The 25,702-nt window shown below is 42.7% G+C and overlaps 1 protein-coding gene across 1 annotated transcript in view; it reads left to right on the plus strand.

The window, feature by feature from the left end:
- The window catches only part of LOC147881844 (uncharacterized), a 123,236-nt gene that overhangs the window by 34,464 nt on the left and 63,070 nt on the right, over positions 1–25,702 (plus strand). Inside the window, exon 3 of the mRNA XM_087401258.1 lies at positions 18,622–18,678. Coding sequence (XP_087257384.1) covers positions 18,622–18,678 — 57 coding nt within the window. The remainder of the gene's footprint in view (positions 1–18,621; positions 18,679–25,702) is intronic.

Here is a 25,702-nt window from a genome sequence, read left to right on the forward strand (position 1 = left end):
ATGATCAAGCATATTTACACTTATGGGACAGGTATGTACAGCAACTAACGGGCTGTCTACGTCTGCATTTCCACCTCAATGTCCGGGCCTCTGCCCTGGGATGAAGCATCAGCCTGAGGAGAGGACAAAAGTGCAGCAACTTCTTCTTCAGGAAACAAGGTCCGATTTGCAGTCACAGCAGCCCAGGTCAAGCCAACACCAGAGTTTTCAGCAGGTGTTTTCCCATGAGAGGATGCACCACTCCAAGTCCGAGAAGGCAAAGGTCGCCTGGGGGAGATCACTTTGCGAGGAGTTTACCATCCATCAGTCAAAAATTTTCCCCCCTTCCCGTGAGGTGGAGAGGACAAAGGCACAGGAAAAGAAGCATTACCATGTGAGACAGCTGGGGCTTTGCCTTTGTCTTGAACAGAGAAAAACTGTTTGACCCCTTTGTTTTTGACCACAGAAGAGGCATTTGCATTCTTATTCAAAGGCTGAACCATTTTAGCTTGCAGTGGCATCCGTGGAGCTCGGGACTCCGCATGGAAACATTATTCACAGTGACCGAATATGAAGCTGGAGTGGGATGATCTGTATTCCAGAAAATGTAGAAGCGATTCGAATTTCCATTGGGTCGTGGTGGACATACCACCTTACCGAGCGAAGCTGCAATTTTAGGTAGAAGAGAAGACGAGCATTGAGGAAAATCCACAACTTCTACCTAAATAGGGCAGCGATGCCGAATCAATGCTTGGTAATCCCGGGTGGGAGATCAAGGCAGAACATGGACCATCTGCTGGCCATAGAAAAGAGGAGAGTGCTCCAGCAAAACCTGACGGTGCTGCTCATCAGCCATGATGATCTCAAAAAAGCCCCTTGCTGCATAATGAACTTTTTTGACATAAGAACCACCCAGGGTTCGAATCAATCAATTCCCAACATCTGGAGCAACAGGCATCTGTCCTGGGAAGAAAGTTACAATGGCATGCTTTGCATACTCCTTAACTGGATCAAATATATCATCCACTTCCACTATAATGCCAATGGTGGGAAGTGGATCTTTCCAACCTTTATGGGTGTCTTCAAACCCTTCATGCATAACCTCATAAACAAGCTGAGCCTCAGCACAGTCATGAAGGGAATCATCTGAATCCATCACCTGTTTTTGTTTCTTGTTGGAAACCGACTTGTCTTTGTGAAAGGTTTTCTCATAGGAATAATCCGCCATTCGAGTTAAGAAAAAAACCCGGAAGCAGCAACGCTTTACAAGGAGGAAAGCACAGCAGGTACCAAACTGTACGGTGTTTTCTTGGCTGTACGGACGAAATTGTACGGATTTTGGACAGTACGAATTTTTTTTTTCCCCCTGACAGGCAAACTGTATGGACTTCCCCGACGGTACGGAATTTTTTGACTGTACGGACAAAATCGTACGGATTTTTTGACTGTACGGATTTTCGAATTTTTTTTCCTGGCAAGCAAACTGTACGGACTTCTGTGACTGTACAGACAAAACTGTACGGACTGTACGGGCGAAATTGTACGAATTTTTGACAATATGATTTTTTTTTTTCGGATTTTTTGACAGAGCGTACGGGACAGAAAACGGACGTCAAAAGGAACCTCGAGGGTGTCAAACTGAGGGAGAAACAAGCAGCTGCAGTGTGGGAGCACGAGGGCTAGCACGGAATCTCTCTCTCTCACACACACACCCACACACACTTTTTTTTTTAGTAAAATCCAGTGGAGTATATTTATATTCTCATAAATTTACAAGATGGGAAGTCTCGAAAATGGAGAGTATCCCAAAGATCAGAAACATAAAAAGAGAAGCTCTATACAAGAAGCATGTATATCACCCTCATGGCAGGCATCATATAAGGATTGCCGCAATGAGGCTCGGAAAGATTCATGACTTGTGAATTTGTTCGACCCAAGTATGCTAAATTATGCTCACTCGAGATTGTCCGAAGGGCCCAATATCTCACCCATGAGAGAAATAGTGAATAGTGAGACAAAGACCTCATAAATCTGCCAAATAACAAAAAATGTTTCCCAAATCTGTGACTCGGGAAACGTAGCCGAAGATGATCTAAAATTCTCCCAAGGAGATTCCTAGAACACGGGCAGTGCCAAAGAAAATGAGGGACAATCTCTGAAGGAGCCTGACATCGTAAACATGTGGATGGTGCAATGTGACTGGCAAGTGTGATTCCCACTGACAATGTGCCGGTCATGCATCTCCAAAGAAAAAGTCTTTGTTTCAAAGGCATTTTACACTTCCATAATATGCGAGCATATTGCTGAATCCATGGAGCAGGCTGAAGAAGCATGTAGGCTTTGATGGAGGTTAAGGCAGCCAGAGGAACATGATGAGAGCATGTAGCATAGGGTTGCAATTGCCAATCCATAAGCCTGTGTGTGCCAGCCACAGGAGGAACATGTAGAAGAGGATGTAACAAATCAGCAATTTTCTTCCATATCGACCTATGATGCATTCCCAATGCATAGGAAGCAGTGGCTTGAGGAAAAGATAAGACATAGCCGTGATCATCTACTACATCATTTATGTATCTAATTCCCAATTTCATGAGATTATATCCCCGAACAGGTTTCTGTAAAGCAAGTGGAATGTCAAAGATGGCACTCCAATGAATACTTTCTTTCCTCATTGAGTTTGTCCCCGAGCAGTTATCGGGAGCCCATTTGACCTTAGAAAGTACTTGTTTCCAGTCAAGTATGAGAGCAGTAGAGAAAGGACAGCTAGGTATCTTCCCTACAAATCTCCCAATGACAACCTCCCAATGATCAGTAGTCCAATGGCCATATGCAGATGTCCTCATGTTGACACACATGGATGCTATCATACAAGTCCATGGCTGTTGTTGACGGAAAAAAGTATGGAGCATAGTCACCTTCCTTGCAAGTACATGATATCTTATATTGAGAACATTAAGTCCACCATGCATCCTAGGAGAGCACACCATTTCCATCTTCATCAGTCTCAATGCTTTCACATCAGTTTTTGTCCTCCATAACAGCTCCATAGCTTGAGACATAAAGGCTGAAATTTCTCTGGGGGACCAATGTAGCAAAGGCAAAAAGAATTGAACATAGGACATTACAATGGACTGTACTATTCTGAGCCTGACATGAAGTGGCCAAGTAGAAATTTTCCAATATTCCAGTTTATGTTGAAGTCTTTGGAAGATCCATTTTAACTGCTGCTTCTTGGTGATATGCCATCCTATAGGATATCCCAAATGCCTGACTACATCTTTGGAATGCACCACCTGACCTGGCTAGAGAATAGAATGCCAGTCACGTTGTTTCAGGGGAAGCAATTTAGATTTGTCAAAATTGACATGCAATCCCGCTGCTAATCCATACAATGATAGTGTGGTCATAAGCATGTGAACTTCCCGGGGAGAATTCTGTGGCATAAAGAAGGAATCATCAGCATATGCTTGTGCCAAAAAAGATGCAGCCCCAGGGATTTTAAGACCAGTCATCTGTCCTGTGTTTGTAAGATGATCAAGATACATCAAGAGGGGATGGGTCGCAATAGCATAGAAGAGAGCACTAAGAGGGCAGCCCTGTCTGACTGATCTACCCAATGTCCATGACCGAGATAGATGACCCCCAAGAATGCACTGAGAAGTAGAACCAGAATAAAGCCAATAAACTGCATTTGCTATCTTGGGACCAAAGCCCAACTTTGTCATGATTTGAGAGATAAAATCCCATTGAACAGTGTCAAATGCCTTAGCAATATCTACCTGCAGTATGAGCACATCTTGATGCGAGTACTTAGCATATTCAATTGCAGTCAATGCATTGGAGATATTGTCATGGATTTGTCTTCGCGGCACAAACCCATACTGATGAGGATGAAGGCCCGCATTCAATATCCTGTGAAGCCTATACACAATCATTTTGGTAATGAGTTTGTAAACTACAGGCATCAAAGTAATAGGCCTCCAATCTGACATGTGGTCACACAGATGTTTTTTGGGCACAAGTTTGATTATGCCATGCTTCCAAAGGGGCGGCAAGTGATTTTCTTGCCAGGCAACATTGATCATTTGCAAAAGGACATCTTTCAAATCATCCCAAAAAGAATTATAAAATTCCACCGTAAGGCCATCCCAACCAGGGGACTTGTATTCGCTGAGGTGGGACAATGCATTATCAAGTTCTGTGTCAGTAAAAGGTCTCTCCAATGTAAGTGCATCATCCATTTCCACTATCTTAGAAACATATTGAAGAAATTCAATCCTCGCATCAGTCACTTGATTTGATGGGGAACCAGGAGCAGAGAACAATTTCTGGAAATAATTTTGGCATCCATCTTGGAGATCAGAGAAAGAGTGCGTCCAAGAGCCATCTAGCTTCCTCACCCTTAGACATGAGTTTTTCTTTCAAGTAGCATGCAGGCCCTGGAAGAAGGCTTTTGATGAGCAGCCCTTATCCATGAGAGGCTTCATTCTTGCTCTAATCTGCCATTTGTGCAATTTCCTCTGATCATTATCATTCAGTTTGATCCGAGCATGTGAAATGGAATCATTTTCTTATTGAGAGAGAGGCCTGAAATGTGAAAATTCAGTCAATTGTTGTGCTGTCCTTTGTGCCCATTTAACCTCATTCCTCCATTTAGTCATATGCCAGTTTCCATACTCCCTAATGACATTCTGTATACGAGAGACGAAACTGTCCCAAGCATAATCCATGTCCTCCTGGGCATGCAAAGGCAAGGGATGAATTGCAAGTCTGATCATTTGCTGGAAATATTGATGTTGGAGATAAGCCTGATTAACATGCAGTAATCTACTGGAAAGAGGTGGCAAATCATCCAGTGGCATACCAAGTTGCAGATTCATCCATAATGGGGCATGATCTGACAAGCCCAATGAGAAATCTATGAGGAGATGAGGGCTAAAATCTGCATATTGTTGTGGGTAAAACAAATACCATCTGTCAAGCCTTGCCCAGTACGTAGTAAATGCATTATGATGAAAAGTATATCCAGGCACTGACCCTTGGAGAAGCAGCCATAAATCTTCAGCCTGCACAGAAAGAAGCATGCTATCCCATTTCACACACACACGTTTTTTTTTTTTTTGGTGAAACCAAGAAAATTATATTATGTAACATTCATTTACATGAGGGCAGTGCTCGAGAAAAGAGCCAATGCCCTATCCATCAGAAGCAGTAAAAGAAAAGTTGAATACAATAAACATCCAAATCGTCCTCATGTAAGGCATCATATAAAGACTGCCGCAATGAGGCTCGGAAGAACTCACACACACACACACACACACACACACACACATTTTTTTTTGTGAAGAAATCTTTTATTGCTGTAAAAATTACATTCATAGTTACTTCGAAACTGAAGTAACTATTACTCAACTAAAGATCTCAGTATAAGCTGTATACACATCCTGATCAATCAAAGGAGTCTGAACACAATCATAGAATGATTGCTGCAGAGATCGTTTGAAAAAGATCAAGGATGAAAAAAGGGGATCACCAAAGACTCTATGATTTCTGTCCATCCATAAAGTCCATAGTGCCCAGTAGCGTACCCATATAAAAAATAAATCAAAACCCTGTCTCAGTGGATGAAAACCAAATAACTAGAAAAGCCTGCCAAAAGTAGCAGTAGGAAATCTCGCTCGAAGCCTCTGTCGGATGAGAGTGATGAAGGTGCAAGTATGTGGACAGAACCAAAAATGTGTAGCACAGATTCAGTGGGGTGTAAGCATCTGTAACAAACAGCCGGAGCAATATGTATGTGTGCAAGTAGCTGGCCAGATGGAAAAATGCAAAGCAGGACTCGCCAAAGAAAAAGCTGTTGTCGAAGAGGGACGTTGTAATGCCAAAGGAGACGCAGCCTTTTGCTCCACCACTTTAATGGGCGATCCATATGCCAAACAGTATTTGCTCTGTTAGAAATCCAAGGCGGAAGTAATAGATGGCACTGTAATATGTGAGAATTTCAAGGGACGGGCTGAAGAGTAAGAAGAGTGTAAAATCCAATCCTCAAGCCTGTTCTGAAGTTCCATGCGAGGTACTGGCAAAAACGGTTGAAGCATTGCTGAAATCCGATGCCAGAGAGGACGATAATGAGCTCCCAAACCGTATTTGCTGGCAGCCATGGAAAAGGATAAAAGTGTGCCATCATCTTGAAGTACATCTGCCATAGAAGTGATGCCCTTGAAGGAGAGAAAGTAAGAACGTCTTGGTTCTTGAATGGCCAAAGAAGGGTGGAATACTTTAGACCAATAAATATTCTCAGCCCTCAAGGAGTTTCCCGACAAAGAGTCTCGGCCATGCCATTCCAAGTGGGATAAGATATGTTTCCAATTAAGAAGCAGGCGAGAAACAAAAGGGCAGCCTCTGATCTTGCCTTGGATAGAGCCAAATATGAAATCCCACGGAGTGGGCTGCCAATGCCCAAACGCAGAAGTATGAATATGTAATAAGAGAGAGCGGATCATTAAAGCCCACGGCTGATCTCCTTGCATAAACTGCAACATCATTTTTCCTCTGTGAGCAAGTAAATGCATGTGAATATTGAGAATGTTCAGACCCCCGTGCATCTTTGGAGAACAGAGACGAAGCATAGAGAGTAATCTGAGACTTTTCTTGCCATTTTTAGCACACCAGAAAATTTCCATGATAGCTAACATAAAGGAGTTCAGCTTTGCCTTAGTGAACATAATGAGAGGCAGATAAAACTGTATGTATGCTATCAAAATGGATTGTGCGATTCGCAAACGAACATGTAGTGGCCAAGTTGCAAGCTTCCAATATTCAAGTTTTGCCTCAAGTTTGTCAACACCCAATCAGTTTGTTGGGAACGGGTGAGTTCCCAATCTAGAGGATAGCCGAGATGTCGAATAAATTGAGAGGCGGGGACAATTTCCCCAAGCCACAGAAGATATGTAGAAAGAGCGTGCATAATCATGGACAGATCACTCCGAGTATTTTTGGAGTAAAGAATGAATCATCAGCATATGCTTGAGCGATCATGCTGCGACTGCCAGTAATCTCCAAACCATGCAATTGGTCAGTGTCCAAAAGGTGGTCCAGATATTGAAGCATTGGATGAGTGGCTATTGCAAAAAGTAAAGCACTTAGGGGACATCCTTGCCTAACAGAACAGCCAAGAGTCCAGGATGTAGAAATATCCCTTGAAAGTATGCAGTCAACTTTACTATCTTGATATAGCCAAGTGATAACTTGCTGCATTTTTGTGCCAAATCCCAATGCGTGCATAGTCGATGAAATAAAATCCCATTTAACCGTGTCAAAGGCTTTGGCAATATCAACTTGCAATAATAAAACATCTTGCTGCGTGTATTTGGCATATTCAATTCCAACATAGGCATTAGCAATGTTATCTGTGATATGCCTACGCGGGACAAAGCCATATTGGGCAGAATGCAACCCATCATGTAGAAACCCCTTTAGCCGATCAACAATCATTTTTGTAGTGACTTTGTAAATGATTGGCATAAGGGTGATGGGTCTCCAGTCTGCCAAAGATTCACAGATTTGTTTTTTTGGAAGGAGTTTAACAATACCTCTCTTCCATGCGTCTGGCATTTTCTGATTTTGCCATGCAGAATTCACCATATGCAGCAATGTATGCTTCAAAAGAGGCCAATATTCTAGAAAAAAACTCAACCGTAAGACCATCCCATCCTGGAGATTTCCATCTTCCGCAGGATTTGATTGCATCTGACAGTTCCCTCTCAGTAAAAGGTTCCTCCAATTCCAAAGCTTGAGTAGTCGAAATAATAGGAGAAACATGTTGTAATAGCAAATTTCGTGCAACCAAAGCTTGTTGTGAGGGAGGAACTGCAGAACCAAATTGTTGAGAAAAATGTTGCACACAAACAGAAGCAAGCTGTGACCTCGAGGTGGTCCATGATCCATCAGGCATAAGTACCCTGCAAATTTCTGTTTTTAATCTTCTCTGATGCAAGCTTTTGAAAAATTCTTTGGAAGAGCAGGCTTTATCTGTAAAGGCTCTTTATCTGGCTCTAGTCTCCCATTTGACGAGTTTTCTATGATCATTGAGTTGAAGACAATGTCTGGTCTGGCGTAGTGTTGTTTGCTCATGCAGGGACAACGAACGAAGATGGCTGAGTTCAATGAGGTCCTGACAAGTAAGTTTGGCCTGAGCAATAGTTTCCCTCAGAGTCTTCATGTAAGACTTGCCGTAACTTCTTATCACAACTTGCATTTTGGAAACAAAAGAATCCCAGGCATCATCAATATGAACATGGCTGCAAGAAGACAGAGAGTGAGATGCTTCAGTAACCATGGCCTTGAACACAGCATGTTGCAAGTAGCTATTGTTCACGATCAAAAGGCGCCTTTGTGGCAATCTATCATCTGGCATATCATGAAAGGATAACCGCAACCATAGAGGTGCATGATCTGAATGCACAAAGGCATAGTCAATCCACATTTTGCATGTAAAATCCCCATTTGGTTGCGGAGCTACACTATACCATCGATCCAGACGTGCGTGATAAGAAGAAAGAGCATTATGTTGGAATGTGTATCCAACAAAGGCTGCAATTCCTTCCAAAGGTCCACCAGATCCAGATGCATCAGTAATTGTGACCATGCATGCCTTTCGGGGGTTAACATATGAGTATGTTTGGAGGTATTGTCTCCCTGTTGAGGAGCATTATTAAAATCCCCACATATAAAGGCATGATATCTCCATGGATATTGTTGAAATTTCAGTTCTTTCTCTAGAGGATTGAGGTGCATAAACAGAGGCAAATTCAAACACCTCTCCTCGGATAACGCATTGAAGAACAAGCCATCTACCTTTGTGGTCATTTAAAGCAATAATCGGTTGGAGCTCATGTTTGATCAAAATGACCACCCTTGAGAAAGAGTGCTCTTCAGCATAGAAAATGTCATAGCCACAGTAGTGTCCTGTCTTTCCTGCATAGACATGTTGGTTATGTTCTTGTAATGCCACTATGTCAGGCTGAAATCTATTGATGTACAGCCACATTGTTTTCCATTTCCTACTGTCACACATCCCCTGGACATTGAGTGTAAAACATTTGATATGAGCAGTCATATTTACAGATATTTATAGTAATATAACAACTATGTACAACATCAAATTTCAGGATGTCAATCCTGCATTTCTATCTCAGGGTTAATGTTTCTCCCCTGAGAAGAAATATCCACTTGAGGAGTAGACAGCAGAGCAGCAACCTCTTCTTCAGGGAAGAGTGTTCTGCTGGCTGTCACTGCAGCCCATGTGATCCCAATTCCTGTATTGACCTCTGGGGTGTTTCCACTGGAAGACGCACCATTCCAAGTACGAGGGGGTGGAAGTCTTCTAGCAGAAATAACTTTTCTTGGACTTTGCCATCCATCAATTGGAGGTTTCTGTCCTTTTGTCGAGGGTTGAATAGCAGGAGGTGAATGTGAAGAAACATTGAAACCACTGGAGCTTTGCCTTTATCTTGAATTCCAGAAAGCTGTCTACTACCTTTGTTTTTATGTGCAATAGAAGTAGGAGCATCCTTGGTAGGCATTTGAACCGGTAAAAGAGCAGGAGGCATTTTATGCTGATTCATTGGACACTGTGAAGCCATGTGTCCAAATTTTTTGCAGTCAAAACAAGCCCTTGCAAATAATCCCCATTTCAGTTTGTAAAAGACACTTTCCATGTCCACATTATTCACCGTGACTGAATAAGAGTCCGGTGTGGGATTATCAGTATCCCAAAGAATGCAAAATTGATTTGAATAGCCATTAGGCCGTGGTGGGCAGACCACTTTGCCTAAAGAAGCTGCAATTTTAGGCAAGAGTGAGGCCATGCATTGTGGGAAGTCTACAACTTCAACCCAGACCAGGCATCTATGTCGGATTAAAGCCTGATAATCCCTTGTGGGAGACCATGGCAATACATGCACCATTTGTTGCCCAAAAAAAAGAGGCGAATGTTCCAAAAGCATTTGTCTATGTAGCTCATCCACCATAATAACCTCAAAAAAACCCTTGGCTGCATAGTGCACTTTGCGAACAAACGAGCCAGCTAGTGTGCGAGTCAACCAGTTGCCTATCTCTGCAGCAGGTGGCATCCGGCCAGGAAAAAATAAAATTACTGCATTTTTAGCATATTCTGTGACACGATCCACAATTTCATCTACTTCCACCATGAGGCCAACTGATGGAACTGAGTCTTTCCACTCTTTCCTGGTGTCTGCAAATCCTTCATGCATGACATCGTAGACCAGTTGGGCCTCAAGAGTATCATGTACCGGGTCATGCTGACCCTCAGCCTACTTTTGTTTCTTGCAGTGAACCAAACATTCCTTTTGAAATGTCTTTTCATAGGAATATTCAGCCATAGCTTTGTAAAAGGTGGAGCTCAGAAAGGAGATACTTGTAAAGTGGTAGTGGAGGAAAAAAACCAGTCCCAAGAAAAGCCCAGAGGAAGCCCACAGAGAAGAGCAAAAGAGTATATTTGTAAGGAGAAAGAAGGGAAAAAAGGATGTAGAGGCCAAGATAGGATAGAAATCAGTTCTGTAGAGGGAAAAGAGAAAAAAACCAGCAGAAAAACCCCAAATGAAATATATTTCAGAGGGAAATAGCAGATTTTGGCGATGGGAAAGGTGCAGCAGACCCAGAGACTGAAGAGGAGAGAGATGGGAGCGAAGGCCTTCAAGATCAGGGCGTGGCTGTAGTCTGGATGCAAAACCCTGCGCAGAAAACAGACCGGGGACCAGAGCTGATGCAGGAACAGCAGGCTGCAGCAGGCGAAAATGGCCGTACAGCTGTACAGAAGCTGTACGGAGGTCTGACGTGCTGTACGGCAGCTTATGTCTGCTCGAAAAGATCAGGTTCAGGGCGTTGATGCAGCGCAACAGGGTGCTGAAGCTCACGGGCTGGTTACGGGATGCTTTCGGGCTGATCTGCAAGGGCTGGCTCCTCTCAGCTCTCTCTCTCACACACACTTTTTTTTTTTTGTAAAACCAAGATACTTATATTATAAAACATTCATTCACATCCAGGCCGTGCTCAAAATAGAGCTACAGTCCTATCCATCAGAAACAGTAAAAGAAAAGTTGAATACAAGAAACATCCAAATCTTCCTCATGTAAGGCATCATATAAAGACTGCCTTAATGAGGCTCTGAAAAACTCATAAGGATGCTGAAGAGGAGAATTCAGATATGCTTGGATGCGCTGCAGCCAGAGGGTCCATACACACACACACACACACTACCACCACACACACACACATTTTTTTTTTTGGTGAAACCAAGATACTTATATTATGAAACATTCATTTACATCTGGGCAGTGCTCAAAAGAGAGCCAAAGCCCTATGCATCAGAAGCAGTCAAAGAAAAGTTGAATACAAGAAACATCCAAATCTTCCTCATGTAAGGCATCATATAATGACTGCCGCAATGAGGCTCGGAAGAACTCATATGGATGCTGAAAAGGAGAATTCAGACATGCTTGATTGCGCTGCAACCAGAGGGTCCATAAGGCCCAGTATCCGATCCACTGGAAGAAAAGAGAATACTGTGACAAAGATGCTGATAGTTTGCCATACATCCAGAAAAACCTGTAGAACCTCTGCGCTGGAAATCTAAGAGATAAGAAATAGGAGATTCTGTCTAGAAGGTTTCTGGAATATGAACAAAACCACAGTAGATGTGGAATACTCTCAGATGTAAGGTGACATCTTGGACAAAGAGGTGAAGCTATCCGTCTTTGAGCCAATTTCACCCCTACTGGAAGAATACCAACAATACATCTCCATAAAAATAGTCGTTGCTTCAATGGCATTTTCAACTTCCATATCAATTGCAATTTTCCTTTCCACCAGGCTAATGACTTGTTCAAATGCCATAGAGAATTAGCATGATGGGCAATCCAAGGAGGTGGTAATATCAATTGATAAGCCTGTATAGAAGTCAATAAATTCAAAGGCCTAGAGGAGATGCTTGTATTTGAAGACTGAAGGTGCCAATCTTGAAGCCTGTCTCTGACATTCAATGTCGGAATCGGAACCAGAGGGAGTAAGAGATCAGCAATAGCTTTCCAAATAGGTCTATGATGCATCCCCAGATTGTATTGTCGACATGCTACTGGAAAAGTGAGAATATTTCCTTGCATATCTACCACATCATCAATGAACCGGATACCCATTTTCATAATATTGTAAGCTCTGATGGGTTGTTGAACAGCAAGGGGAGAGGAGAACACAGCACTCCAATGAATACTTTCCATTCTGAGTGAGGAAGCTATAGAAGTAGGATGGGGAGACCATTTGATGTGCGAGAGTACTTGCTTCCAGTCCTGAATCAAGGAATTAGAAAATGAACAGCCAAGTATTTTACCTTGAAATTTGCCCAATACTACTTCCGATGGATCAACTAGCCAATGTCCATAAGCATTTGTGGTCATCTGTCCACACAAAATTGCCAACATAATAGACCAAGGCTGCTCTTGTTGAAAAAATGTCTTGAGCATAGTGATCTTTCTTGCCAACACATGAAATTGGATGTTGATTATATTCAAACCACCATGCATTCTTGGTGAACAAAGCATATCCATTTTGAGCAGCCGTAAAGCTTTTTTATGAAGCTTAGTTTTCCAAAAAATCTCCATGGCTTGAGACATAAAGGAAGTGAGATCTTGAGATGACCAATGTAATAGAGGAAGGTAGAACTGGACATAAGCTAGAACAATAGACTGGACAATTCGAAGCCGTACATGCAGAGGCCAAGTGGAGATCTTCCAATATTCTAATTTGTCCTGAATTTTGTTTGACACCCATGACATTTGTTGCTTATTGCTGATTTTCCAGCCAATGGGATAGCCCAAATGTCTTACTATGTTTTCCGGCGGATAAATAATTTGGCCTGGCCACAGGGTAGCATGCCAGTCACAATGCTTAAGAGGCAAGAGTTTTGATTTCTGAAAATTGATTTTAAGACCAGCTGCTAACCCAAAATCTGAAAGGGTATCCATCAAGAGGCGAATCTCCAAAGGACTATTCTTTGGCATGAAGAATGAATCATCTGCATAGGCCTGTGCAATGAAGGGTCGTGAACCAGAAATCTGAAGCCCCTCTAGCTGTCCAGTATCAACCATGTGATCCATATAAAGAAGCAAAGGATGTGAAGCGATGGCATATAGCAAAGCACTGAGAGGGCATCCCTGTCGAACTGAACGTTCGAGAGTCCAAGACTCAGACAAATGATTCCCTATAAAGCATTGTGCAGTGGAATCTGAGTAAAGCCAATATATGAAATTAACTAGCTTTGGCCCAAAACCAAGTTTTAACATGATTTGAGAGACATAATCCCACTGTACTGTATCAAATGCCTTCGCCTTATCCACCTACATAACCAGCACATCTTGATCTGAATATTTTGCATATTCCATTGCGATGAGAGTGTTAGAGATATTGTCATGTATGTGCCGTCTTGGAACAAAACCATATTGCGTGGGATGAAGTCCATCATGAAGGATATCCTTTATCCGATGAACCAACATTTTGGCAATCAATTTGTATATAACCGGCATCAAAGTGATGGGCCTCCAATCATCCATAGTCTCACATAGAGGTTTTTTGGGCACAAGCTTAACCAGATCATGCTTCCAAGCTGAGGGAAGATGTTGCTGCTGCCAGGCGACATTTATAAACTGCAGAATTGGACCCTTCAATTCAGGCCAAAAGGCTTCAAAAAATTCAACCGTCAGACCATCCCAGCCAGGGGATTTATGTTTACCCAAATGCCGAAGAGCTTCATCCAATTCAACATTTGTAAAAGACATTTCCAACATTGAGGCTTTTTGCAAAGAGACAATAGGAGAAACAAGCGCAGTAAATCTGTTTCGAGCTGAAACAACCTGAGGTGTAGAAAAAGATGGCTGAGAAAAAAGAAGCTGAAAATGATCCAAACATTGTTTTTCCAGCTGAGATAGAGTCTGGGTCCAAAGGCCATCTGGTTTCCTGACCCTCATGATAGATTGGCTTTGTCTATTTGCATGTAAGTTCCGAAAAAAAGATTTCGAGGAACAGCCCTTATCTAGCATAGGTTTAGCTCTGGCCCTGATCTGCCATTTGGACAGCTTGCGTTTATCATTGGCATCAATAATGGAGGAAGCACAGGACAATAAATGCTGTTCAGAAGCAGATTGAGATCTTTGATGACTAAGCTGTACCAAATACTGCTTGTATGATTTTGCCCACTGGATATGCTGTCTAGTTTCTGCCATGTACCATCTTCCATATTCCTTTATGACATTTTGAATATGATGTATGAAAGAGGTCCAAGCAAAGTTCAGATCCTCCTGAGCATGAGATAGCAATGGCCTGCAAGCCAGTCTGATCATATGCTGGAATTTTTCATGTGAGAGATATAATTGATTGACCTGTAAATACCTGACTGAAGAGAGCTGCAAATCATCCAGAGGCATACCAAAAGAAAGGGCGAGCCAAAGTGGAGTATGATCAGATAATTGTTGTGAATAATCAGTCCACATTTCACATGTATATTCATCATATTGCTGAGCATGAATGAGATAATATCTATCAAGCCTGGCCCAATATTCTGTAAAAGCATTATGATGATATGTGAATCCCATAACTGATGGGTGAGTTGCTGTCCATAAATCTGCAAATTGAAGAGATGATGTCATATGTTCCCATTGCTGGATTTCAGAGGGCAGCATATGGGATTTATGTGTGGTATTGTCCTTCCAGTGAGGAGAATTGTTGAAATCACCACAAAGTAGAGCATTTGAAGACCAAGGATATTGCTTGATGGAGTTCCACATTTGAGCTCTGGAAGCTGAATTTTGAGAGGCATACAAAGATCCTATTTCAAAAATCTCTCCATTAATCATACATTGGATGATCATCCATCGTCCACCAAGATCATTATATGCTATCCAGGGTTGCAGATCATGTCTGGCTAGAATGCACAGCCTAGAAAATTGTTCAGATTCTGAATAAAATATATCATATCCAGAAAAAAACCCATGCTGGCCAGCAAAAAAATGCTGATTATGCTCTTGCAGACACACAACATCCGGATGAGTTGTATTTATATAATGCCATAGAAGCCTCCATTTATTCTGGTTGCAGAGGCCCTGTATATTATAGGAAAAACATTTAAGAGAAGCACGCATGAAAATATATACAAGAGATGATCAGTCCTCCAAAAGAACGGGAGGCCTCAAGCCTCTGCCATTGCCACAGGGTCTTGCTGACCCTCAGCATCCAATTCCCTGATAATATCATCTTCTTCACAAAGGGGAAGACCTTTCTTGTCTGCATTAACCCATGCCTTTGAGATGGGGTTGCTTGGAGAGGTAGAAGATTGTCCTGGAGAAGGAGCAGAGGCATCCCAATTACGAGATTGGAGAGGTCTTTGTTTGAGAGGCACCGTCTTCTTTGCAGTCTGCCATCCCTCATGAGAAGATGTGTTATTTTCCCCTAACTTGCTTTTTCCTTTATCCTTATTTTGAGCTGAATTGGCTTGGCTCCCTGTATGAAGTGAAGGCTTTGCTCCTTTAGCCTCAATCTTTTCCACATATGTCTTCTGACCTCCTTTATTAGAAGGCAGAGGGAGAGCTGCTGGAGGAGGTGGATGAAGGATCTTCCCAAATTAACACCCTCAATCTCAACTGCAATAGAGGAGGGGGTCAGTCTATCAGTATCCCATAAGATGCAAAAACGATTTTTATTACTTGTGGGACGAGGGGGACAGATCACTTGTCCCAATGTCATAGCTAAACCTGGAAGCTCTGTTCTCATGTAATTTGGAAAATCAACCACTTCAACCCATAGAGGGCAATGATGCTTGATGAGGTTCTGGTAGTCCTTATTAGGGGACCAGGGCATGATATGCACCATTTGTCGACCAAAAAATAAAGGGGACATTTCCAGCATCTTTTGTTTTGTCAGGGCATCCAAAAGATGAACTTCATAAAATCCTCGGGAGGCAAAATAGACTCCTTCTACATAGCATCCACCTAGGAGAGAATTCACCCATTGTCCCACATCATTAGCAGAGGGAATTTTGCCTAGAAAAAAGATGATAACTGCAGTTTGAGAAAGCTTCTTCAAAGGATGTACAAGAGAAGGCAACTTCATTTTGTAAGTGAGTTCCGGAGCAGGTTGAGTCCATTCCCTTCTACTTTGTTGAAAATCATCATTCAACATATCAAACACATAGGAAGCATCTTCAGATGAAGGAGATATGGGGGGAGAGGTTTCTGTTGATTGTCTTTTGGGTTCAGGAGAGAGTGCTCTCTTGACATAATACTTGTTTCCTTCTGCCATGGAGGCTAAGGGATTCAACAGATATCAAGCGATGAGAATGAGATAGGGCTGAAGCACTGTACGAAAGAAAGGAGAAGCTGACAGAACTGTACGGAAGGGACACTGGACTGAGGCACTGGACGGACGTACGGAAAAGCTGACAGAACTATACGGAACTTTCACACGGAGAATCTGACAGAAAAGTACGGAACAGAGATGTTGACGGGACACGAAGGGGCTAAGCTGTACGGAAGAGCCAAGGATGTACGGACGTACGGATGGGACGTTGGACTGATGCACTGTATGGACGTACGGATTATCTGACAAAGCTGTACGGAACTTTTACACAGAGAATCTGACAGGACTGTACGGAAAAGAGATGCTGACAGGACACGAAGGGGCTGAGTTGTACGGAAGAGCAGGGAAGTACGGACGTACGGAGGAAACTTCAGAAGGGGAAAAACGATGGCGAGGTAAAAAGCAGCGGGATCAGTCGAGGCTGCGCAGGGATGGCCAAACCTGTTCGTACCACCGTACGGTGAGCGTACGGCGTCCGTACAGATGTACGGACGGAAAGGGGAGCTGTACAGGGACTTGTCTCTGTGTCGACCTCCTCTCTCTCGCTCTCTCACGCTCTCCACACCATACAAACACACGAACACACACACACACACACACCCCACACACACACATAGTGTGAGATCTTGGGCTATTCTATCAGTTTTTGGTTGATTTCTAACACCAAAGCTAGAGAACTATGCCGACTGTCATAAGCATGGACCTAGAGAGAGTGTAGGCTCGGCGGGCCTAGGTAAAAGGGTGAAGGACACCATCACCGTACCGTCAATGTAGCAGCAAGGAAAGCTGCCTCCATGCTGGAACCATGCAGAAGGACCTGCCAAGTGTAAGCCATGCACCAGATAGTCATGCGAGTAGCCAATCACCACAACTCTGCTTGCATGGACCAATCAAGGTCCTAATCATGTGCCACTGTCACAAAGCACTCACCAACCCTCAGATACACATATGCCTCCCCTTGAGCGAGTGTTTAGGGTAATAAACCCAACGTAACCCCCCACGACCGAATGGGGAGTCTGCAGAATATCAGGAACACCAAAAGAGGACTTGAGCACACTTATCCCAAACACCTAAAACATGTCAACTCAACAACAGAATCCGACCATCTCAAACAATTGCCACTATAGGCAATTCTAGAATGTGTCCTTGATCTCAGAAGGCCCAATCTTCATCTAGAACTTCGTTTGTTAGAAGTCCAACAACTATCGTTTATTGATAGAGTCTCATCAACGACACACACTCTCTCTCTTGTTCTTTTTGCATTCTCATCCTTCTGCTTCTTGAAACATTGCCGCTCAAAATGACCTGGTTTACCACAATAGTTGCATGTACGAGTATCTTCAACCTTTGTTGTCATCTTCTCTGTCATGTCATCAAGATGTAACATCTGAACTGTCTCAGCATACCTGGGGGGCAATCTCTTCAGAAGAATTGCTGTTTGATCCTTCTCTTCAACCTTGGACCCTAATTCGTTGAGCTGTGCTTGCATATGATTCAGGAAAACCCTGAGCCCCTCAGATTCACCCATCTGCAAGTGAACAGATCCTTCTTTAGTAAGGCCTTTGAATGCTTCATCTTGACCCCGAACAAGGCTTCTAGAATTCTCCAATTTTTCCACAGCAGTCTTTGACACACCGAGGTGATGGAATATTCTCTGAGTGCAGGCCCATCTTACAGACTGCTGATCAGCTTCCAGCAGCCCATAGACTGGCTGACCTGTGGCTGCACTTTGTGCCTATAAATAGGCCCACATATGGCGTCCAGCCCCATTCCAAGGCTTGCACCAGGCCTTTAATCCACCCTTTACCGGGGCTCTGCCCACCTTAGATGCTAGAAAGGAGTGAGCACTAATGCATGAAAGCCCAAGGGAAGGAGCTATGGATATGCTGTCAGGACAAAAGCAGAAACCCAGCCAACTAATTTAACAATAGAAAATGATAATTAATGAAACCAGAACAATATAGCTCAAGGAGGAGGAGAAAGGAGACACGGGAGGGTCACTTGGCAGGATCCAAAGAGTGGAGGAGAGTGAGGGCAGAGCAGGGAGTTTGTGCCCTTGGGATTGAGGTGCGATGGTTTGCAAGGTAAGAGGAAGGAAATATGTCTGTTTTCTTTATAGATACTGATAATGTAGAATGGGCAGGAGAATTAAATGTGCAAAGTGATAAGTTTTGGTATCAAGTGCATCTTTTCAGTGATCATACTTTCTACTTCATGCAGATCAAACTGGGGTTTCGATTGTGGACTTACATTCAAGCAGAGCGCTCACAAGGACGGGTACGTCTTTACTTTTGCATACTCTTTGATGTATCTATAGTCTCTGCATCAGCTTCTACTAATGATTTCAACCTATTCTTCTTACTCCTTGGTTGCCATGTTCCTTTGCACATTAATCAGTGGCTCTTTTGTTACTCCATAAGGATACGGATATCATCAATTTGTGTGGGACATGATGGTGGGTTTGTTCTGTAGTATTGCAAATATCAATAATTTATCTGTTGAAGATCACGGAGAGATCTATGCTCTAATGTAAAAGTGTGTACAAGATGCCACGAGAGCAGATCAACAATGCATGCAGTCCAGTGTCAAGGATGAGCTCAAGTGACACGGCGCCAATTGCATATCTTCATCAGCTAGTTGGCCTAATTGCCCAAGATATACTAAAATGTAGGTCAATTGGTCCAACCAATATTTTACCAACTGGCTGGTTGGTTTGATCAACTGGCATTTACCTGAATGTGGGCCCAATGTAACCCATAGATGGTTGAAAAGGTGATCCCAAATGGTCACCCTGTGGTGGAGGATAACCGTCCCCAACATCTACTTTCCTACTTGTGCTCAGGCATTATCATCTCATGAAGCTGAGCATACAACAGTTCGAGGTGATAAGAGGCATGCCGTAAGAGCCGCGTAAGATATGAGACTTGAAAGACTCTTAAATTTTAGAGGCGTCAGTTATGTTTTAATAGTGCATTTTTCCCAGGAGGGGGAGACTGGAGTAGACTAAAAAATTATCAGAGATTCCCTAGATTTGTATATGTACTCATAGGAAAAATAACCATAGTTGGTCAGCCTGCATTATTAAAGTTTAAATGCCTTGAGCCATGAGAACAGAAGCTACAAAAGTCTGAGAGTCAGTACATATTACAAGCTAAATACAATTGGTAGCTGATATATTACATTTGATATAACTCATAACTCATCACATAAATGAGAACTTGATCGTGGATTAACATGAGAGGCTGAACATGGATGAGGATCAAGCATGAGATCACAACCTTGAGCAATGCAGAGGCTTTGCAGTGGTGGAGACTCCATGGAGAGCTAGAGAGAATAAGGGCATAAGCACATCAATGTACGGCAGTGTGCATGTTTAGAAAGATTCGAAGTCTTGACTATTGAAGGTATGAAATGCTTTGACCTAAGTTCCTACAACTGGTAAATACAACTTACCAATGCCCTACTTCCCCTTGATCCCACCAACCAATCCCTACCCCCACCCACCACAAAAAATTAAAACCCCCCTCCACCCCCTCTTACGGGTAAGAGGCGTCGTGGTGTACCAGCATGGGAGTCTGTGAAGCCACATGGGTGAGGCTTCTTTGATAAGAAATTTTCATGCTACTACTAATATGCTGATAATAGAAGTTGTATATGCTTGAAAGGGTTACGATTTCATGTTAGGATCTTAGAACATGAAACCTAGAACACAAATGTGATAGAAGAATGCTCAATTGAATCCCAAAAGTTTCCAAAATGTGGGTCTAATCCTTTTATATTGAGCTGCAGTAAAAACTCTAAGCTAGAGACTAGCATGCACCTCCCACGTGGAAGTAGATGCAAAATGTCATAGGCGGATAAACTCAACTTGTTGAAACATGAACAATTTATTTAACATCTATTTGAGCATCGCATTCACGATCAATTTATTTAACATCTAATTTGAGCATCACATTTGAAAGTCAAGGGGAATCATGGATTGAATGCAAGTCTTTCCTATGTGATATGCAAAGGGTAGCATATAATATGACTAATTGTTAGAATTATTATTATATTCTAACAGTGACCAATGTAATGTAATAAGTAGGTTAGGGGCACTTTTCCCTCATTTTTAGAGGTTTTTCCCCCTAACCATAGTTATTTCACTAACTATGGTTAGTGAAGGATAAGTTTTTGTCACTTAGACAAAACCTATCCCACTTCTTGTACTACTCACTTCATCTATTGCAAAGCACAACGTTCAGCTCTCTAGCTCTCTCTCTTTTTCTAACATTTGGTATCAGAGCAGACATTGCTTCTCGGACCTGCACCTTGCTCCTAGCTTCCTTGCCCGCAAGCTCCCTACTCTTCCTGCTCGTCATCCGTACAGTTCTCCATCCGTACAACGTACGTACTACAGGCGTCACTTCGTTCGTAGTCGTCAGTACGTTGCTCCTGCGCTGTTGTCTGTACAAGTCGTACGAACTGTTCCGTACATCTGCCGTATACTCGTCCATACATTTGCTGTCCGTACTGTTGTACATCGAGAGACGTACAAATTCCGTATACTCCGTACACACTGGTCGTACATCCGTACACCTCTCGTTCGTACTTTCGTACAGCCTCGTCCGTACGTCCGTACAAGTTACGTGGGATCTATACAGTGCAGAGCGTGTACCTTCCGTACACTTCTGTTGCAGAACCTTCTGTGCAAGCTCTATCCTTGCAGGTACTCTAGCAATTTTGTTTTTTGGCAGGCATTGTTTGCAGATAGCCATTTTTTGGATTAGATCTTGCAAAAATTTGGGGCATTCCGTATTTGTGGACAGACATTGCATGTCCAAGAAATTGGGGCTTTTGCAATTACATTGCAATTTTGTAGTGAAATTTGGGGCTTTTGCAGGCAGAGTGAAATTTGTGCAACATTTGGGGCTTTTAGACCATTTGCCCTCTTTTGTATGCAATCTCCCACAAGAAATTGGGGTTGCAATTTTGCAGGTAAAAGAGCATTGTGGAAGTTTGCAAACAGTTTTGGACTCAGTACGAGTAAAATTGCAGACTTTTGCCACTTTTTGCAGATTCTATTTGCAGATTTTTGGGCATTGAGCAGAGCTTTGTGGTGCATTTTGAGCCTTTGATAGGTTGTGACAGTATTTGTCACTTTGGGCATATTTTTCTTTGCAGATTTTGCTTGTGCATTTCATATCCAAGGAAGGGATTTCACTTGGTCAGTTTGCTGTATTTTTTGAGATTATCTGGTGCAAATGGCTCATAACAACTCAAATGATGTTTGGGGTTCTCACACAGGAGGATATGTTGGATGGTACCAACTACTCCTTGTGGAGTTTCATGGTTTGCAATATCTTGGTTGGCTGACATCTTTGGGATTATGTCAATGGAGATGAAGAAAGACCAGATACAATGCCTATACCTGTCACTCCTATTGCTGGAGGCAGGGGAAGAGGTACAAACACAGCACAGGTGATTGGAGCAGCCGCTCCAGGAGCTCCCACAGCAGAGCAGAAAAGATGGGACTCTAGAGATGCACAAGCTCTTTCAGTAATTTCTCTTTCTGTCAAGAGGTTCATTATACCTCATATTCGGTCATGCAAGACATCTATGGCAGCTTGGGAGATACTTGAAAGTATGTTTGCAGCAAGAAATGATGCCAGGGTTTCCTTTCTGAAGCGAGAACTTTCTCATACAAATATGGAAGAGGGAGATTCCATGAATTCTCACCTCACAAAGCTTCAGGACCTCAGGGAACAATTGCTGAATATTGATGAAGTCATTCCGGATTCAGAGATGATCACCACCACTCTGAACTCTGTTCCTGAGTCCTATCTCGATTTGTCATTGAGGGGGGGCACCAATCCTCTCTCCTTTCACGAGCTGGTAGGACTTCTGTTGTACTAGGAACAAACACGCAAAAATATGGCAACCTGGGCTGGCGAGCATGCCATGCTCTCCAAGTTCAAACCCAAGGGTAAAGGGCAGCATAAGCCACATGCCAATCAGCCCACACATCAGCATAAAGCTGATTCTGGACAACCTTCTTATAAGGCACAGGGTGATACAAATAAGTAGAAAAAGAAGGGCATCTGTCATTATTGCAAGAAGCTAGGTCATTATATTGGAGAGTGCAAGAAATGCATAGCCAAAGAGAAGAAAAGGGATTCTGGTATGGCTGTGTCAGATGCATCAGTTCCACATTCTCATGATGGAGGAGATGTTGCAACCAACTTGGTTGAAGAGCACTATGCCTTTGTGTCTTGCACTTCTGATTTTGCAGTGGGTAGTTTAGATACTACAGCCACTAATGATGATGATCTAGATGCTTTCTTAACTTGCAGTTACGATCCTTCAAAGGATGAATGCTCTTTTAGTGTTGATGAGACACTACATACTTGGTATTTTGATAGTGGTGCTTCAAAGCACATCACATCCAAGAAAAGTCTGTTTATCACTCTGCATTCTTCACCCACCAAGAAGAAGGTAACTTGTGCAAATAATTCTTCTTATTCAGTGTGTGGAGTGGGAGACATTATTGTCACATCCATTGATGGCACATATTTCAGAATTTCAGATGTACTCTTTGTGCCAGGCATTAAGAAGGATTTGCTTTCAGTGTCCTCCCTCAATAGAGGGGGATTTCAGGTTGTTTTTTATGATGACAAGTGTGCAGTCAGAGAAAGAAAATGACTATGCTTTGAGGTTGTCTGGCACTTTGTATCGGGGTCTTTTTCAGCTTGATTTATATGAAAAAAGATCCCATCTTGCATTATCAGTTAGCACTCCCACTGCTGCGATGCAGAATGCGGAGTTATGGCATGCCAGGTATGGGCACATGAGCTATGGCAGCTTAATGACACTTCAGAGGCATGATATGGTTGATGCCTTACCTCCTTTGGAGTCGCCTCCTCCTCATGCATGTGAAGGTTACATTCTTGGCAAAATGCATAGGCTTCCCTTAAAAAAGGATGGTGCAGTAAAAGCTGCAAGGAAATTACAGCTTATTCATAGTGATGTCTGCGGTCCCATGAGGACACCTGCTTTTGGGGGTTATCTCTATTTTGTTCTATTCATAGATGACTTTACCAACTATACTTGGGTCTATGGTCTCAAGGCAAAATCAGAAGTGTTTATGCATTTCAAACACTTTGTGGCTATGGTTGAGAATGAGACAGAACTCAAGGTGCAGACACCTCGCATAGATCGAGGGGGGGAGTATATGTCTCATGAATTTGAGACATTTCTAAAAAAAAAAGGCATTATGCATCAGATTACAGTGAGGCTTACACCTCAACAGAATGGCAAAGCTGAATGGAAGAATCGCACCGCCATGGAAATGGATAGATGCATGCTTACAAGTAAGAAGTTGCCTCACAGGTTTTGGCTAGAAGGCCTCATGTGTGCCAACTATATTTTAAATCGGGCTCCTACAAAGGCTTTGAAGACAATCACTCCCTATGAGGCACGGCATGGGAGAAAGCTTTCAGTGGACCATTTCAGAGTTTTTGGTTGTGTTGCATATGCCCACGTGCCTGTGGAGTTCAGACACAAGTTGTCAGATAAGGCACTAAAATGCATTTTTGTGGGATATAGTTCACAAAGCAAAGGCTATCGTCTCTACAATCCTGCTACGCGCAAGATTTTTGTTAGTAGAGATGTTATATTCTCTGAAAATTCTGCACATACACATGCTGAATTTCAGATTCCGGCCTCTTCAAATGATGTGTTTGAGGGTTTCCTAAAGCATTTGGTTCCCCTGCTGAAACTCAGAATTTACAGTAACCTCCGCCAGCTCCACAAGTACAGATTCAGCCCCCAGCTGAATTGGTACAACCTCAGGGTGTGGATTGTTAGAAATGAGAGAGTGAGAGAGCTGGGAAGCAAGAGAGCTGAACGTAGTGTTTACAATAGAAGAAGTGATTAATACAAGGAGTGGGATGGGTTTTGTCTAAGTGACAAAACCTTATCCTTCACTAGCCGTAGTTAGTGGACTAACTGTGATTAGGAGAAAAAACCTCTAAATGAGGGAAAAGTGTCCCTAACCTACTTATTACATTACATTGGTGCTGAATTATAATAATAATTCTAACACCCCCCTGCAGTGCCAATATCATGTACAAGGAAATGATCAATCACCAAAAGGAAATAAGTTCAGGGCACTGCGAAATGCCTCAAACTTTTCACGTGGAAGTGCTTTGGTGAAGATGTCTACAACATTGTCATGTGTTGACACATAGATCATATTGATCTCTCATGCATGCAACTTCTCTCTGACATAATGACTGTGAACCTCAATGTGCTTCGTGCGAGCATGAAACACAGGATTCTTTGCCACTGCTATAGCACTCTGACTATCAGTGAGAATCGGAGAAGGACCCTCCAATGAAAGATGAAGATCAGCAAATAAACGACGCAGCCAAACACATTCAACTGTCGCTGTGAAAGCTGCCCTGTACTCAGCTTCACATGAGGAGGTAGCCACTGTAGATTGTTTCTTGCTCAACCAAGAAATGCAAGCATGTCCTAGAAAGAAACAATTCCCACCGGTGGACTGCCTAGTATCATAGTCTCCAGCCCAATCTGAGTCACTGTAACCATGCATCTGCAAGTCACCCCCCTTGGGAAGCATCAAGCCAAAAGACTTTGTACCTTGCAAGTAACGGAAGATGCGTTTTACAGCCTGCCAATGCATAATCTTTGGGCTGTGCATATACCTGCTCACATGAGAAACTGAAAACTGAATGCGAAAAAGCTTTTGCAACAACCAGAGTTTCTCTTGTGATAGAGAAATATACCACCATCCGGATAGGCCGAATGACGCACCAAAAGATCGGATGAGAGTACTACTCAAGGCCACGAGATGCTATGCCAATCACACTCACGGAGGGGCACAAGTTTGAATTTGCTGAAATTAACTTTCAAACCAACAGCAAACCCAAACATATTTGATGCATGCATATTATGTCTGATATTATCCTCGGAGTTTCGTAGGAAGAAAAAAGAATCATCAGCATAAGCTTGACTAACAAAGGATTCTTGGAAACTCAATGCCATGCAAATCCTGCCGAGAAACCAAGGCATCAATGTGCATCAGCAGAGGATGAGTAGAAATTGCAAAAAGGAGAGCACTAAGAGGACATCCCTATTGAACCGATCGGCTTAAAGACCAAGAGGAGGAGAGGGCATCGGATAAAAGGCAAGTTTCAAACCAACAGCAAACCCAAACATATTTGATGCATGCATATTATGTCTGATATTATCCTCGGAGTTTCGTAGGAAGAAAAAAGAATCATCAGCATAAGCTTGACTA

The sequence above is a fragment of the Dipteris shenzhenensis genome, chromosome 30 (genome assembly GCF_047967505.1).
Source record: "Dipteris shenzhenensis isolate YYH24624 ecotype China chromosome 30, Dip_SZ_1.0, whole genome shotgun sequence".
NCBI classification, from domain to species: Eukaryota; Viridiplantae; Streptophyta; class Polypodiopsida; order Gleicheniales; family Dipteridaceae; genus Dipteris; species Dipteris shenzhenensis.